General features: G+C 37.2%; 1 protein-coding gene across 11 annotated transcripts in view; it reads left to right on the forward strand.

Moving 5' to 3' along the window:
• Neo1 (neogenin 1) overlaps window positions 1-18,476 on the forward strand; it is a 154,198-nt gene that overhangs the window by 63,941 nt on the left and 71,781 nt on the right. For all 11 annotated transcript variants that reach the window (XM_076925514.1, XM_076925519.1, XM_076925511.1 and 8 more), the window contains exons 6-7: window positions 11,825-11,979; window positions 13,573-13,693. In XM_076925514.1, the coding sequence (XP_076781629.1) occupies window positions 11,825-11,979; window positions 13,573-13,693 (276 nt within the window). The remainder of the gene's footprint in view (window positions 1-11,824; window positions 11,980-13,572; window positions 13,694-18,476) is intronic.

An 18,476-nucleotide genomic window follows, 5' to 3' on the forward strand; every position in this document is an offset into this window, starting at 1 on the left:
CAGCAAAAGTTAAGGGAAGTTTGGTATGTGTGTCTGTGTGCGTGTGTAAAGTCAGCAATTTAAACATTAACTTCAAAAATGCTAAAAGTAGAAAATTTAATCCAAAGAAAACAGGAAAAAAAAAAGATGTGTTAAGTAACAGTTAGTGGAAGTGTAGGGGGAAGGCATTAAAACAGACTGTCAACAAAGCCAAAGTTGGTTATTTGCGGACTAATAACATTGATACATTCAGACAAGTCTCCCACAGCTTTGGTAAATGTTTCTATTTACACAAGTGATAATTCAAAAAGACTTACAACATCTGTCTGGTGTTAGGTTGAGGATATCTAGAGACTTTAATGAACTATTGATAGGTATATACACTGATAACACTTTAAAATACTCTTTGGAGAACTAGAGATTCTACTTGGGTTTGATTCCCAATACTGTAAAAACAAGAAACCTGTTTGGCAAAATCTATTAAAACTGTATATAAAAATATCACTATGGTACAGTGTAGAATGCTTATAACAAGTGAACAGGTACTAGCACTAAAAGTAATGCACGATAATATTTCTGCCACATTTATTCCAGGAATTCAAATTGGGAATGATTCAGATGCCCACCAGAATCCAGCCTGGCATTGTATCAGCAATGAAAATGAGCATGCTACCTTTATATTGAAAAGCATTGTAAAAAACCTCAGGGGCACTTTAAAAATAACTAGGCACTAAAGAATATAGTTCCATTTTATAATATTCAAAAACAGGCAAAATTATTCTATAACTTTTTAAAGTAAAAAGAGTAGTGATTACTTTTGGAGCAGGGCAGAGTACTGGCTGCATGTTACAATGCCAGGCCTCTGCTGTATTAATGCCTTCTTTCTGGCTCTGGATCGCAGAGCTCAGGCTGTGCTTTTCATGGGTATCACGTGAGGTCATTTCTCTTTCTTTTTATTGAGTACAGACAAGTCATTGTGTACCACAAAAACCCATTTGGAAAATTTTGTTTTGAGCCTTGTCCTGTAACTGAAAGTATTTTTTTTTTCTTGATGGGGAAAATAGTTGATAAAAAATAATTGGGGATATATACAGATATACATACATACATACATGTGCACATACATATGTCTGTGTGTATGTGTGTATGTACTATATATAGTCACACTTGTCTGACTTGTTATTTTTTTAAGAAGTTACGGCTGTAGAAAATGACATGGTGGTTGTTAGTGCAGAAAAGGTTATAAGTTCATTTTTCATCTGTTAAATATTTCACATTTACTATCTTATCATTAACTCGTGGGATTCCTACTCATGCAATGACGTGAATTCGCTGGTTGTGTATTTCCTGCCGTCTCAGACTGATGGTAACAGTTAATATGGGTCATGAGTTGCATTTGTAAAGTGCGATCAACTCCATCCACTCCCAACAGAAATTTTTCCATTTCTGGTTTCTGGGAACAAACTGACAATTTCTCAATTGCCGTTTTCATGGCAGTGTGAATACTGTGACTAATCTACAGTTCATGTTTCAGTCATCTCTTTTTATTATTATTTTAAATTTTGAAAATGCATATGGGTGTTTTGCTTGCATGTATGTCTCTATGTACTATGTGTGAGGCTGGTGCCCTCAGAAGCCAGAAGAGCATCAGATACCTTAGACTGTACTTAGAGACATGGATGATTCTGAGAATCAAACCCAGTCCTCAGAAAGAGCAACCAGTGCTTTTGATCACTGAGCTGCATCTCCAGCCCGTCCACCATCTTTCTTCAAGCCATAGCCTCAGACTGCTCTCCTATTGCTCATCTCATTTTGTTTCTTTTTTGTTTTTTAAGTCTCTAGCTGCATTAAGAAATTGACCTCCTCTTTTCTTCCCATCTCCTTCATGACGATCAGCCAGCATTTGCTGTCAGTCATGGAAACTTTCTTAGATGCTGCATAAAACACAAATTTTATAAAGTAGTGTATACAGCCCATCCAGAGCCTTACTAGTCAGTGCTGAAACGCTTACTGGGGTTAGAACATTTTCACATATTAGAACATTTTTAGAATAAATTTTATAATTAAATGTTGAAATAACTTTACAGCTATTTTAAATTAGTCTTACCAACTAACCATCATTCTCCCCATCAACATTAATTTTTTGATAAATTTTTAAAGTTGTTCAGAAGAATTCAGCATTCATATCATTTATCTAAAATTTTAGTATTTTAAGAGAATTTTTGTTGTTTATTTATTTTATTTTATGTGTATGAGTATTTTGCCTGCATCTCTGTGAACAGCATATGTGTACCTGGTGTCTGTGGAGACCACAAGAGGGCATCATATCCTCAGGAACTAGAGGTATGGATGGTTTGAGCCACCACGTGGGTGCTGGGAATCAAATCTGGGTCCTTCAAAAGCAACAAGTACTCTTACCTCCTGAGCCATGTCCTGTTTGTTTGTTTGGGTTTTTGTTGTTGTTGTTGTTGTTGTTGTTGTTGTTGTTTTGATACAGGGTTTCTCAGTGTAGCCTGTGTCCTGGAACTCACTCTCTAGACCAGGCTAGCCTCCAACTCAAGGATCCACCTGTCTCTGCCTCCTGAATGCTGGGATTAAAGGTGTGCACCACCACCTCCTGGAAAGCCATGTCTTTTGGTCCCAAGAATTTAATATTTTGTTTGTAGTTTTCTCTTCTTTGAAATAAAATTTAGATACACTAAAATGCACAAATACTACATTTATTTTTTCATGAGCTCCATCAGTTGCGCCTTCTTGTACAACCAAGGTATCTATAAGGACAGAGTATTGCTATCATAGCTGAAAATTTCTGCATGCCGCTTCTCATCATCCCCTTACCACTCTCAAAGCATCCACTACTGTGAGTTTTCTAGTATAAATTAGTTTGCTTCACATACAAGCATTTATATCATCTGTTGCTGTTGTATAAGGTTTATTTCACAAATCATAACATATTTGGGATTCATCTATGTTGTATTTATTAATAGATGATTTTTTAAATTGATGCTTATTATATACCAGACTTCTCAAAGTGATAGGCCCAGTTTACATTCCTGCCAACAGTGTATATTCTGGTTGCTGTATATCCTAGCCAGCAGTTAGTTTTCTGGTCTTTATACTTTCATTCATTGTGTTTGAGTATACAGTCATAAGTCTGTATGGTTTCAGTTTATGTTTCTATGATGATTAGTGATGCTGAGGACTTTTCTGTCTGTTGACAGTAAAGATAGTCTGATATCTTCCTTTGTGAGATATTTTCTAAAATGTTGTCTTCCTATGTAGATAATATGTAAAATAGCCATATCAAAGAGAATTCTTAAAATCCTATAGTAGGGAGGTTCTTATTTGTTGATACCCAAAAGAAACGGACAATAGGAAGAAAAAAATCAAATATTAATAGAATTTCAAGCTTTATGTCTTTAGATGTTTTCGCTCTTTTTTTGCTTAGGATTTGACATTTTTCTTACTGTAACCCATTGAAATTCTCTTTAAGTAATATCTGAAATATATAATTTATAAATAAATTCCAAATTTTTGTCTAGTTGAAGTATTTAATAATAACCGTAACTATAGTAAATCATTTTAGTATATTAAATACCTGTAGTAAACTTTTTTAGTATATTAAGGTTTTCCAGAGAAACAACCAATAGAAAGTACAAGTGTAAATAAAGAAGAAGGAAAAGACTTACTGTAAAATATTGGCTCATGAACCTGGAGGCTGAGTGAGGAGTCCCATGATCTGCCATGGTTAGAGACCCAGGGGACTGTGGCAGTGTGAGTGGTCTGACTAGTGCATGCTGTGTGTTCATATGAATGAAAGTCTAGTGCGTGGTGTGTGTTCATGTGAATGAACGTCTGGAAACCAGGAAGTGCTGAGGCAAGAGGAGCTGAGAGTCTGCACACACAGGGGGAAGACAAGTTCAACCTCCCTTGGCCTTTTGGTTTTGGTGGGTTGGATGATAGATACCTGTGCACATTGCACAGACCCTTCTTTTCCTCATACATCAACACAGACATCCCTCTCTGGAACATCTTCACAGACATACAGAGATAACATTAACCCAGGTACCTGAGCACCCTGTTGGCCAGTCATGTTGATACTCAGAATTTACAATCATAGTGGTAGTCATCTGATTACGAGTATTTAAATTAAAGTTGTAAACAGATGTAATAAAGTGAATGTTTAAATACCTTATTTACAGCTAATATTTAACAAAATATTTTTCTTTTTAAAACATCATAGAGAAACATGGCTACTGATCTGATGATGATTGACCAAGTTTCTGAAAGCCACCAAATTATATTTCCTCCTTAAACTCTTCCATTGTGGTGCTGACTATTGCTGCATTTGAAAACATTGGAATGGGTAGAGTATTGGAACGATGAGCCATTTTGATTTGCCAAGAACTTTAATTATAGTAGAAGTAACACCAAGCAATTTTCTTTTCATAGTATAATCCATATTTGTTATGGGTTATATATAATTACATGAATATGCTTCAGAATTATCTAAATTATCTTTCCTATTAGCAAGAATACGTTTTCACATATGACTTACATCCTTCCAAGGCAAAGTGATTTTTCCCACATCATATACTTAAAAGCATATTTGAAATCCTAATTTAAAATCCCCAAATTTCTGATTCCTAGTATAGTTCTGTTTATATAGTATATATAGTATAATACCACTTCAGTAGTCTTTGTTCTCCCCGGTGACTTTTAAGCTACTCCAGATAGGAATATTATGCTATGACCTAATACACAGGAAAGCACATTTGTCTTTACAAAGCAGTGCCACCAGAGAAGCACTATTTTCTGTCCTATACTTGTAAAATTTTATTTTCTGGACACATCAGTTGCATTGTTTAGGATTGCTAGCAAATGCTAATCACTAGAGTAAATCAGTCTTAAGAGGGTTTAATTATCGATCTGTCATTCTGCAGTGTCTCCCTTCCTTTAGTGTCTTTGCCAGAATTGACAATGCTCACTGGACTGAATTTATTGTTGAAGTGGGTCAAAACATTTTGAAAAATGAATGTTCTGCTTTGTATTCAACTGTTGAAGCTCATATTGAACAAAAAATCCAATGATTGATTCAATTCCTAAGAGCTAAAATGCTCACTTTCAGTCACTATGTGGAATTTTCAAAAAAATACGTACTTCAATTTGCATATGGAATACTAATAAAATGTTTTTGTATAGTAGACCAAACTTGAAGAATTTTCATTGATGGCAAAAAATTAAAAAAAAAAAAATGCCAGTGTGAGATTAATAGAGAAGACATTAAGAATACCTGTTCCTCTTTGGAAAGGAAAATGTGAATAGTTCATTGGATTGTGTTTTGGGAATTACATTTATTCAATGTTTTCTAATGCAATTGCAAAATCATTTCGCTAAGTTATAAACTGATACTGCAAAAGTGAAAAGTACATAGAAAAAAAGCCACCTTTAATGTCACCAACCAGAAATACTGCTTTTGCTCTTACAGATTACATATGTAAAAGTACTTATAAACAAGTTCATGCTTTTCTTAAAATGAAATCATACTATTTTCTCTTTTTTTTGCGTTTTTCTGTTGTCTATCATGGCAATATACAATTTTACATAGTGACATAAATTTTCATCATATATAATGACCTTATAGCAGACTAACAACTCAAAAAAATAGGGAGTAATAATGTTACTCCTAATGGCCCTGCTGCAGTCCTCAGCTCTTCTATTATAAGCAAATAGCAATCATAGACTGCTTAACTGATTCTGCTTAACTGATTAGTGGTGGCTACTTCTGAACTATGTTTTATTTGTAAAACTGGACTGCATATTTGGTTAAAGCAGTAGTCCAGAATGTTCATTTATTTATTCAGGCCTCATAGTTAATATTTAATGGTTTTTAGGGTCTCTGTACTGTAAGTAACGTAGTTTTTAACATCTTTGTATATACCCAATGATAGTACCTTTTTGTTATCCTCTTATGATTTTTCCCCCCAAAGACGGCTTGGTTTCTCTAAAGAAACAGAACTAATGGAATGAGCTAGTAATTGCATTAGTATGAATTAATATTACATATATGAAGGGAATTGATTAGAGAGGCTTATAGACTGCAGTTTGAATGGCTGTCTCCTGAGCAAAAGGATAAGGATTTGGTAGGTGTTCAGTCCGTGAGGCTGGATGTCTTAAGCAGTCCCAAAAAAGTCCTGGCAAGGTTCTAGTTTTTGGTCTAATGTTGGAACCCTGAAGAGGTAGGTTCTGACATCAGTGAAGGGATGTCTTAGGAACAGTATAGATGAACTTGGTAGCCAGAGTGAAACAAAGCAGGCCAAAAAAAGAAAAAAAAGAAACTGAGCTTCCCCTTTCCACATCCTTTTAAGTAGGCTGCCACCAAAAGATGTGGTGTTGTAGAAGTTTTTAATCCAGGCCCAGGGTTTCTACCCTGCCTTTGACCATTCAGTTCCTGGATAAAAGACACAATACCTTTACATTTACAGTAAGCCTTAAACAGCACTAGAGCTGGATAGTGATCCACCCTCCATGCTATTAGAGTCTACTTTCCTATCAATAACCCTGAGGTATTACTTGGTTCCATCTGGGCTGCTCTCAACTCTAATTGGCCAGCCCTCAGGGCCTGTTTTCCTAAACGCATCTAACCCACAGTGAATTCCCCCTGGTCACCTTTTTCTTCCCCTCGTGGTTCTTGGACCCCAAGCCCAGGAATCCTAAACTCCACCTGTGTCTCTTCTGCCCTTCTGTTGGCTGTCTGAGTCTTTATTTACCAATCATCTTGAGGTTAAGGTCACAGTACCACTTGTGTTTATGTGCAGATTCTCACCTCTCTAGGACAGCCAGGCCTTGGGGGGCTCAAAATTAGCATTAGAATACAAGCAGCTGCTGGGTGAAGCCTCTCAGAGGACAACATACTCCTGTCTGCAAGCCTAACAGAGCATCCTTAATAATGTCAGGGATTGGTGCTTGCCTATGGGATGAGTTTCAAGTTGGGACAATTGTCGGTTGGCCATTCTCTCAGTCTCTTTTCCATCCCCCATCCCTGCATTTCTTGTAGACAGGATAAATTTTGAGTTGCATGTTTTGTGGGTTGGTTGATTTCTATTGCTCCACTGGGATTTCTGCTTGGCTCAGAAAGTGGTCTCTTCAGGTTCCATATCCCCAATGTTGTGTAAGGTCACCCCCATCTATTCTTGGATGCCTTCAGGTCTCTGTCTCATCCTGGAGATGCCCCCTACTTTCTCCCTCCCTCCCGCCCCCGTCAGTTATAGATTTCTATTCATTTTCATGGCCATCTAGCCATCTCTCCTCTCCTTCCCCACACCTGATCCTGAACCACCACCACCACCCGTTCCCCACCCTATTCCCTCTTCCTCCCAGATCCCTCCCTCCATCTGCCTCTTATGACTATTTTAATTCCCCCTTCTAAGTGAGATTCAAGCTTTTTCACTTGGGTCTTCCTTCTTTAGCTTCTTTGGGTCTTTGAAGTGTATTTTATGGCTAACATCCACTTACAAGTGAGTAGATACCATGCATGTCCTTTTGGGACTGGTTACCTCACTCAGGATGATATTCTCAAGTTCCAACCATTTGCCTACAAAATTCATGCTGTCTTTGTTTTTAAAAGCTGAATAGTATTCCATTGTGTAGATGTACGACATTTTCTTTTTCCATTTCTTCAGTTGAGAGCCATCTATCTAGGTTGTTTCCAGTGCAGACAGCAGCATGTTGTCTTCTGAGAGGCTCCACGCAGCAGCTGACTCACACAGATAGAGACACCCACAGCCAAATAGAAGATGGAGCTTGGGGACACTTATAGAAGAATAGGAGGAAAGATTGCAGTCCCAGAGGGGATAGGCACTCCACAGGAGGACCAACAGAGTCAACTAACCTGGACTTGGGGCTCTCAGAGTCTGAACCACCAACCAAAAAACATACATGGGCTGGACCTAGGCCTCCTCACTCGTATGTAGCAGAGGTGCAGCTTGGTCTTTCTTCATGTGGGTCCCAAACAGCTGGAACGGGGGCTATCCCAAAAGCTGTTGCCTGTCCATGGGATATGTTTTTCTAGTTGGGCTGCTTTGCTGGCTTCAGTGGGAGAGGAAACTCCTAGCCTTGCAGAGACTTGAAGTGCCAGGGTGGAAGGATAACCCAGGGAGGGTCCCCACCTGCTCAGAGAAGGGAAGGGAGGGTTGTAGGAGGGGGTGGCTGGGAGGGGGGCACTGAGCAGGATATAAAATAAATAAGTAAAAAAATGAAAATAAATTAAAAAAAAAAAAAAAAAGGATTACAGGCAGCATCAGGTCAACCCACTACATTATGGCCCAGATTGAGGATGATGGATCTTTCAGCTCACATAATTCAATCAAGAGAAACCCTTCAGAGATGTGCCCAGCTGCTTGGGTTTTAGTTAACTTCAGATAAAGTCAAGTTGACAACCAAGATTAACCATCATAACTGCCATTGCTAAAGTAAAAGGTATTTATGTTAAATATTGACAAAACATCATTCAAGTAGATGGTACTGCTTCTCTTGTCCACCAATAATGAGGCAGTAGTGGATTCTCCACAACTTATTTGTATTGGGGTCAAGTTTTATATTCTGTGCAAGTGAAGCAAGAAAAATACTACATATATAAAGGTGTAAACTTAATGTTTAATATGTGTATACCCATAAAAAATCACCACAGGCAGGATAATTAACAGATTTATCACGCCCAAGTTTTCTAACACCTCTTGCTAATCTCTCTCATGTGCCTTTCATACTTACATCTTTGAATAACCGTTGATAAACTTTATATGAATATAGATGGTTTGAATATTGTTTGTGTAGATTTAAGTTTTTGCCGCATGACTTCTGAGGGTGGAAAATATACAAATGATCCAAAGTACATATTGAGATGACAGGGTAAAGCCACACTTAGCTGTAGCTTAAGTTGAAAGTTATTCAAATAATATAAAATAGTAACTGGACTGTATAGTCCTAATGGAGTATATTCTAAATGACAAATAGCTGCAAATATTGTTGGTATAAACATTATTCTGAACTAACCTTAATACATGCATGTAATTAAAATGGTATAAAAGCAAAAAGGAGGAGGGGGCTAGGATAGGGGGTTCTAGGGAGGGGAAATGGGGAAAGGGGACGGCATCTGTATTGTAAATAAATGAAATATCAAAAAAAAAAAAAAAAAGCCTAGATAAAAGGCAAAACTTTCCCCACCTTTGACCCTTTTTTCTCTTGTCTTTTCTCTCTCCTCTTTGTCCATGTTCTTTCCTAATAAAACCTCTGCCATGTGAAACTGCAATACATATATATGTATGTGTGTGTGTGTGTGTGTGTGTGTATATATATATATATGTATATATGTATATATATATATTTCTGAGACTGCAGAGCTATAAAACAGATGCATAATTATGTTGGTGTTAATTGGTAGCAGAAATTTTTAGTAGAAAAAAGTTACAAATGTTAGAGTTAAAAAGATTCATTTAAGACTTGTTGACCTGAATTTAATTGGTAAGTTTAATAGAAAATCAAGATACGTAATTGCTGATTTTGTCATTAAAAAGAGTGTGAAGGTAATGATCAGAAAATACTGAAAGACCACTAGTAAAGTCATGACAGGAAGGGCCATTGTGCATCCAGCAAGCCCAGGCTTCCTCCATTGTTAACGAAAAGATAGAACAGTAATCTCAGTGAGATGAAACACACCAAATGCATTTTAAAGCTAGGACTCATATAATGGTTTTAAAAGGCTCTCAAACTTGTAAGAGCTCTCCCCTACCCAAGACCTCTGTTCACTCTGTTTTAGGAGAAAACGTAGCTGCTACCCAAAGGCAGAGCTGTTAGCTAAAGCTAGCTCAAATTGTCTGCTACAGATGCTATAGATCCTGACTGTCTTGCAAAAAGCCACCTGGGATACTATAAGCCTGTCTGATGTTGATCAAAAAATATCCATTGATACGAACATGAGCTGTGTTCTAGATCCTGCCTACTGGGTGCTGTGGGCCAGAGGTGTCATATAGAAAACTACATCTGGAGTGAACTAGAGAAACTTTTGGAGGGGGCTTATCAATTACATCTTTTAGAAGCCATGATGTAGACAGGGAAGAAAGTGTACACTCCAAGAGATAAAATTATAAACACAAATTATTGAAAAATGGCCAAGTACCTACATGGATTATTCACAAAAGATTTTTTTTTTTTAAAGATTCCATGGATGCTGCATCCTTGTTATATCTAGACACACACTAAATAAGATCTATAGTGGCACTACTAGTCAACAAGTGAGTGTGGGTGGTAAATTCTTATGAGGCCTCCCAATACCACCTCTACAAGTCCCTCCCCTCACTACCTCCTCTAAGGAGAAGGGAAGCCCACCTTGGGTACCACCCTACCCTGGGACATCTAATCTCGTCAGGACTAAGCGTATCCTTTCTCACTGAGGCCCAGCTAGGCAGTCCAGGTAGGGGATCCAGTGGCAGGCTACAGAGTCAGAGACAGCTCCCGCTCTAATTGTTAGAGGATCTATATGAGGACCAAGCTGCACATCTGCTATAAATGTGTAAGGGTTCTAGGTCCAGCCCCTGCATTCTTTTTGGTTTGTGGTTCAGTCTCTGTGAGCCCCCATGGGCCCAGGTTAGTTGACTCTGTAGGTCTTCTTGGGGTGTCCTTGACCCCTACAGCTCAGTCAATTCTATTCTCCACTCTTCCACAAGACCCACCTAAGCTCTGCCTGATGTTTATCTGTGGGTCTCTACATCTGCCTTCATCTGCTGGCCGAAGTCTCTCAGGAGACATTATGTTAGGTTCTGTCTGCAAGCATCGCAGAGTATCATTAATAGTGTCAGGGTTGGCTCTCTCCCACGGGATGGGGCTCAAGTTGGGCCAGTCATTGGTTGTCTGTTGCCTCAGTCTCTTCCTTATCTTTATCCCTGCACATCTTGTAAGCAGGATAAATTTTGGGTTAAAGGTTTTGTGGATGGGTTGATGTCACCCTCCTTCTACTGGAAGTCCTGCCTGGCTACAGAAGGTGGCCACTTCAGTTTCTATATTCCATGCTGGTAGGAATGTCAGCTATGGTCACCCCCATAAATTCTCCTTAGCTTCCCCTGTCCCAGGTCTCCATCTAGTTTCAGAGATGCCCCCCACTGATTTCCATTCCCTCTGCCACCTTTCTCCCCCCATACTTGATCCACAGGGTCACTTAATGAAGAGCTACAGGCATCGGTGGCTGCAGAGAGATGGGGAATAGTTTTCTTAAAGGACAAGCGTCTTGATAGGTCATCCAATCCCAAGTGGTCAGTCGTAAACACATGTGCATATACAAGCAGCACTAAATGGGTTCAGTAATATGTATATGTGTACTAATATATGTGTAACAACAGTTACAGAAGAAGAGGTGTGTGTGTGTGTGTGTTTGTTGTAAACACAGGACTTAGAAGGAGAGGTGATGTAAATACTGTACTCACATGTGAACGCCTCAGAAAAAAGTTAAATTTAGGTTAAAGTTTGGGATATATTTGGGAGAATGGTCACTATTTGTAAATTTTCCTAATTTTATTTTATTGTCAGACTTTAGTTTTCTTGAACTTAATCTCATGGCAGATGCAAGTCCATCAATTTACCTGTGAATTAAAAAAAAAAAAAACTTTTCTTTACAGCTGAATAATATTCCATCAGACAATTAATTTTAAAGCTACTGTGCTAATATTTTAAATATATAGTTATATGATTTTATAAAAATAGGCAAATAACTGAATTCTGTGGTCTAAAAGTTCATTGATATGTGAATAGCTGCCTGTTTTTATTTTCATTGGTATCTTCCCTTTATATTTTAAAGTGCCACCTGAATTCTTGAAACAACCTGCTAACATATATGCTCATGAATCCATGGATATTGTATTTGAATGTGAAGTCACTGGGAAGCCAACTCCAACTGTGAAGTGGGTCAAGAACGGGGATGTGGTTATCCCAAGTGACTACTTTAAAATTGTAGTAAGTATTTTTTCAAAGAAGTACATTTTATTTCTGAAACTTTCAAGTGTTTTAAAATGTAATAATCAAAAGATATAATAGATATACCAATTTAAATTGCTATATATGAAGAAATAGAAAAGTTATAGAAAAAAATCATAGAATGTAATTTATTTTTAGCCTGTAGAGAAAGCTTTGCTCAGAAGTATTTTGGTAGTTTATATAAGATTACATAGCAAATCAGTGGCTGGACTAGCCTCAGATCCTACCAAGTCTGCTGTGTGTGCATGCAAGTGTGTTCTCATTGCCTTCACAGCTGTATTTAAGGAGCAAATCTCTCTCCGTCTCCCCCTCTCCCCCTACTTACTCCCTCTCTTTCCTTTCTCCCTTCTTCCTCCCTACCCCCCAGGGTCTCACTGTGTAGCTCTGGCTGTTCTGGAACTCACTATGTAAACATGGCTGCTCTGGAACTTACAAAAATCCACCTGTCTTTGCTTCTTGAGTACTGGGGTTAAAGGCATGTGTCACTATATCCAGCTCTGTCTTGAAGTATAGAAAGATAATCATTTTGAAAAGCTTGTCAGATATATATAAAAAAAAAAACCCTACAAAACTTTATATATTTATAAAAGAATTATCATACACATACCCTTCAAAGTAAGAGTGACCCCATGCTAACACAACTAACAACAACAACCCTTTTGAGTACATCATCACATAATGCCTTCATTTAATTCGCATATGTTAATTGAAGGAATTTTCAAAGTAGATACAAGCAAGACATGGTGATATTTGCTTGTAATCCTAGCCCTCCGGAAATGAAGGCAGAAGGATAATGAAGGGACTTGAGCCAGACTAGGTTTCATTGAGAAGGTAACAAAACTGTGAATGCAAACAGTGTTAACTGTGAAGCTAGATTGATATCTCAGTCTGTAAAGTACTTGCCGTGTAATCAGGGAGGCCTAAGGTCACGCTCTAGGAGAAACCCAAGTAAGGCCTTGAGTTGAAGAGCTACACTGTGGAGATGGCGACAAGTGGATCTCAGAGGCTCACTGCCAGCTAGCCTAGCCTAACCAGTGACTTGTTGCAGATCCCAGTGTGAGAAAAAAAAGTGTTAAATGTATTAAGAATTCTTTGTCAAAATTGCATTTTAATTGTATGTATTAGGTATATAGTAGGTATTATTACCTACTAACATTATCATTTTCTAATACCATACTAATAGGATTATTTAGATTTAGTAATAAGTATTAATGGCATACCTTAAGGTCTTTACTCAAAACTTACTAAAAAGCTCAGAAGTACTTACAGTGTTTTAAAGACAGTGTCATTTTATAAATCTGTCATGCAAGTAATTCATTTTTGTGGGAGTGTTTCTGATATGTGTAATCTCATGTAAACAAAAAGTGGTTTCTGAGTACTTAACATTAAAACCGATCTGTTGTGATTAAATTAGCATTTTTATTTTATCATTATTTATGTGTTTTTTAAATTTTAAAGCAGCGTTTATGCTAATAACAATATTTCTTCCTTCTCTTTGAGAACATATCCTTGAGGTTTTACACTCATGTTTATTAATTAAGTCATAAAATTTTATATGTTTTTCTTCTTTAGAAGGAACATAATCTTCAAGTTTTGGGTCTGGTGAAGTCAGATGAAGGGTTCTATCAATGCATTGCTGAGAATGATGCTGGAGATACACAAGCTGGGGCCCAGCTGATAATTCTTGAGCATGGTAAGAGGGGAGTAGCAGTGAGCTGACGAGCTTGTGTTGGAAACACCATTCCTCTAGGGTGCCTTGTGATTGCTAGCTTGTGTGGTAAAGCCAGCACTTGACACAGCTGCAAGAGAAAGAACAGCAGTCTAAATCATTTCTGTCACTTATAGTTACTTAGAGGGACTTAGCACCAAAACACTGGGGCTTCAGCTTGTGTTTGTGATTACTATTATAAATTGCACTTGCCAGTGTAAATGGATGGCTGTGTTAGAAGAATCTTAAGGGAGCTTTTATCTGAATGTTTTTGGTGGTATACTTTTATTAATAGTGTATGTTTTTCTCTGATTTTGAGAATATTTATGGGCTTTGGGAATTTTTTTGTAATCATATTGATGATACATTGGCAAGTCATGGGTTACTAGAAGGATATAAGTCCCATGCTTATTAAATTTGTGTCTTATTTTTGCATTTTTATTTTTTATTTGCTTAAAAAATAATTTATTTGTATGTATGTGTGCAAGCTTATCCATATGTGTACCATGTGCCCTTGGAGGCTAGGCTTCAAATTCCTTGGAATTAGACTTACAGATGATTGTGAGCTGCTTGTTGTGGGTGTGGAGAATCGAACCTGGTCCTCTGCAAGAGCAAGTCCTTTTAACCCCTGAGCTGTGGATCTCCAGCCCCTGTTTATGAGATGGGGAAGGTGGTATATGTCTCATCATTTTACCCAGGTATCAAATTTCTTGGCTTAATGTGATCCTCCTCAGTCTCTTGAGATTAGAACTGTAAGAAACATTTGCCGTCATACCTGGCTTTTAATGTTTTAAATGTCTAAACGTTAATTTTTTTATCATTAAGTGGTTAAGAGCACTGACTGCTCTTCCAGAGGTCCTGAGTTCAATTCCCAGCAACCACAAGGTAGCTCACAACCATCTGTAATAGGATCAGATGCCATCTTCTGGTGTGTCTGAAGAGAGTGACAGTATACTCATATACATAAAATAGTAAATAAATAAATCCTTAAAATAAAAGTTATGTGTATGTGTCTCTATGTGGGCATGCACATATGAGTGCAGGTGCTCACAGAATCCAGAGGTGTTGGATCTCTTGAGCTAGACTTATGAGTGATTGTGAGCCACCCAACATGGATGCTGGGAGCCAAACTTAGGTCTTCTGCAGGAGCTGTAAGTGCTTTCTACTGCTGAGCCATCTTTCCAGCCCCTTGATTTTTAAGACATATTTATGTAGGAAAACCAAAATGTAAGGACTTTTAGGAAAAATCCAACCCAAATTTTATACCCAGTAAAAGTATTCTTCAAAAATGAAGGTGAAATACCTTTTCAGAACAGAAACTGAGAAAAATTATAGTAGGAAAGATAAAGTAGTAAAATTCAGTGAATGGATTGTCTTTCTGTTTTTAACAAATTTACTTTATGATGGTTAGATAGGATGTAAATGGGTTTATAGCTTTCTCTCACTCTTAAGTTATAAATCATTATATTTAGTAAAAGCATGTTGATAGTTAGATCTTTAAAATTACTAACTTTACCCATTATTATTTTTTTTAGAAGTGATTCCTTAGAAGTCAGAAATTTAGAAAAAGACTTAATATTAGCATTAGTGATTTTAAAAGATAGAGAAATAAGGATAGAGGGAAAGACTAGGAAGTGACTTAATGCTGACCAAATAATAAAAAGAAAATAATTGTAGAACAAATTACTTGAAGACTTTTTAATGAAAAGTCTCAGGATAGAATTTCAAGTAGAAAAGATGCAAAACTAAGTAGATCAAATCTGAATTTAAAAGCCATACAAATACACTTAGGCATTTCCTTTCCCTAAATATTTACATTAATTAATTACTTTAATGAATGATACTATTTTCAGTGTTTTCAGATTGCTCTATGAACTTTTGCATAAACTAAGGGTTTTTTTGTACCAAACTCACACTTTCAATCACTATTAAAAGATAGAAAAGCCACCAGACAGATAATACTGGTGACCTTCTACTAATAACAGCATCAGTAGAAGGTCAGCATTCCCAGCTAGTCCCCAGCATCAGAGGAGAATGATGTTGTGTTACGTGAAGCAGAGAAGGTTCCAGCAGGCCCCATTGATATCCTTTGATTTGACAGGACATAGGCGGATGGAGGCTTGACTGCATGAAGGCAGAAGGGTGAAGACACGGCCACTTTGAGCCTCTTCGCCTTTGCACTCATTAGCACTGTGACTCCTAGGATTTACTGTGACTACAGAGCAGTTCCCCAAACCTCGCCCCCATGTACCCTTGTTTGTGTGGGGTTTTTGCTGCTTTGTTTTTTTTTAACAAACTCATTAATATTTTACAAGGAAATGTTTAAGAATGGGCTAGATCAAGCTTGACAGAGTGTATACCTTAGAGGTTGGATCCATCCTATTTCCTGTATTTTTCATTGGAACATAGATATACACATTTGGTCACAGATTATCTATATCTTATTTGTGGTTATTTCACACTGTAATGACAAAAAGTCAGTAGTTTAGAGAGAGACCAAATGACCGGTAAAACCTAAAATACTTTCTTGTCCTTTATAGAAAATGTTTTGCCAACTACTAGACTACATCACAGACGTTAATAGTTTGTGATACTAACTTATTTCTCTTCAGTGAAAGTCTATTTCACATAAGACTTTTTAAAGGGAAAATTGAAGTAGAAGAACGTAGAAGACAAAAGAGAAGTAAAAGTATTAAACACAAGGATAGGAGCAGCACTGCAGATCCAGGAGGATGTGCACGGCGAGTCCATGGAGGGCTGCTGGGGAGAAGTAGGGACTGCAGACAGTGTCTAGAACATCCTTCTGGCACAGCCTAGAGCAGCACAGTGTGGGTGACCTGGGAGGTATTCTTTATGTTCACACCCTTGGCTTCAAAATGTTGAAGGTATTTGAACATCTCCAACATAGTCTTATTTTTATGTGAGAAATTTTCTGATTCCCACACGAAATGTGTGACTGTGTGTATCAACTGTTGGCCTTCTGGAACAGTAAATGAAATTTCATAATTACAACTAAAATATATGAGACATTTTATGTCAGATCATCAAAAAGTACAATTTCTTACAGAATTAATAGGTAGAATTTTAGAAGCATTGTTTCAACATTTGCTTAATCAAAATATTTAAAATGTAAGATGGAACTGGCATGACCATTCAGTGGGTAAAGGCATCTGCCATCAAGCCTGGGGAGTTCAGTCCCTAGAGCCCATATAATGGAAGGAGAAAAAAAAATTGCTTCAAGCTGTCCTCTGATTTTCATACCCATTTTCATATGCATGTTGTACCTGTCCACACTACACGTGTACATAAATGCACAATTAAATAAGCAAAATGTAATAATTTTAAAAATACAGTAAAATAGATTTAAAATATTAATATCAAACTTGCATTTTCAGTAAGGGCGAGATACTTTCTTTGTTGTTACTTGTTTTGATGTTGCTATTGGCAGTTTAACTTGTCTTGAGATCTCTTCCTTAGTGGCGAGCTCACCACCCTTAGCCTTCTTAGTGCTGTGGGTTCTATGGCATACCACCATGTCTGACAACAGCAACTCTCAGTTTTAAAGACTTTTAAAATATTTAATTGAACATAAAATGGAATTACTTCTGAATTATGATATTTCAAATTAACACTTGTTTTTAATAATTGTCTGTCGAGTGATTTTTTTTAATTGTCAGTAAAATTACTACAGCTTAGTAGGGTGGTGTTGGGGTTACGTTCCTGTAACCCTAGCACTTGGAAGTCAGAGGTAGGAAGATTCTGAGTTCCAAGCCAATCTGGGACTTCACAGGGAGAATATATCTCAGTTAGATAGATGGGTGGATGGACAGACGGATACAGATACATTAAAGGTAGCAAAACATGAGGGCAAATATTATTAACTTTTCATTGTCTTTCCTTCCTGCTTGTTTACATTTAAAATTTTCCTTTAATTTTTCCTGTAAGACTGAAATGTAATAAACATAGAAATACACTTTTTAAATGTATATCCTGTCAGTGGGTCTAATAATTGGCACTATTTTTTGCTGCAGAAGGGAAGAAGGGCTGATGAAAGGAAGTGACATGAACTTGTTTATAGTAAAGGAAATTCACACTTTACCAACACATTAAATGACTTCTAGGACAGCATGGCCTTGGTAGATAAGAATGCATACTGAGTATTATGAGTGACTGTGTTTTCATTTTATTTGACTGAAATATCTGTCAAAAAATTCCATATCGTTCTGAGGTTACTGAATGATAGATGTTCTGGAAAAGGTGACTAAAAGCTTGGCACAATTAAAAGTTGGCTACATAGCAAGAAATCATTAGTCAGTAGTGGAATATTTTAAATCTAAAACACTACTTGCAAAGGTTAGTGTTGATCAAAGGGTTAATTCTCATTTATTCCTTTGCTTTTGTACTAGTAATTATAATTTTAGTAAAAGTGTATAATTTGACTCTTAATTGTGCTTCCTGTATCTAGGCACTTTCTTGTTTTTGTTTTTAAGACTCTCACTTTATAACCCAGACAGGCCTGGAATTCACTACATAGCCTAGGCTGGCCTCGGGTTCACAGAACTCCTTCTGCATCACATTTGTGAGTGCTAGCATTAGTCAGGTACACACCCACCTCAAGTCTAGGAATAATTTACCATTTAGCTGAGTTTGATGGAACCATCTTTCAACTCCAGCATTTAGGAGACAAAGACAATAGGATTGCAAGTTCAAGGCCAGCCTGCGACACATAGACTCTCATATAAGAAAAGAGAAAAAATTTAGCATACAT

This window comes from Arvicanthis niloticus, chromosome 26 (genome assembly GCF_011762505.2).
Source record: "Arvicanthis niloticus isolate mArvNil1 chromosome 26, mArvNil1.pat.X, whole genome shotgun sequence".
Classification (NCBI taxonomy): domain Eukaryota; kingdom Metazoa; phylum Chordata; class Mammalia; order Rodentia; family Muridae; genus Arvicanthis; species Arvicanthis niloticus.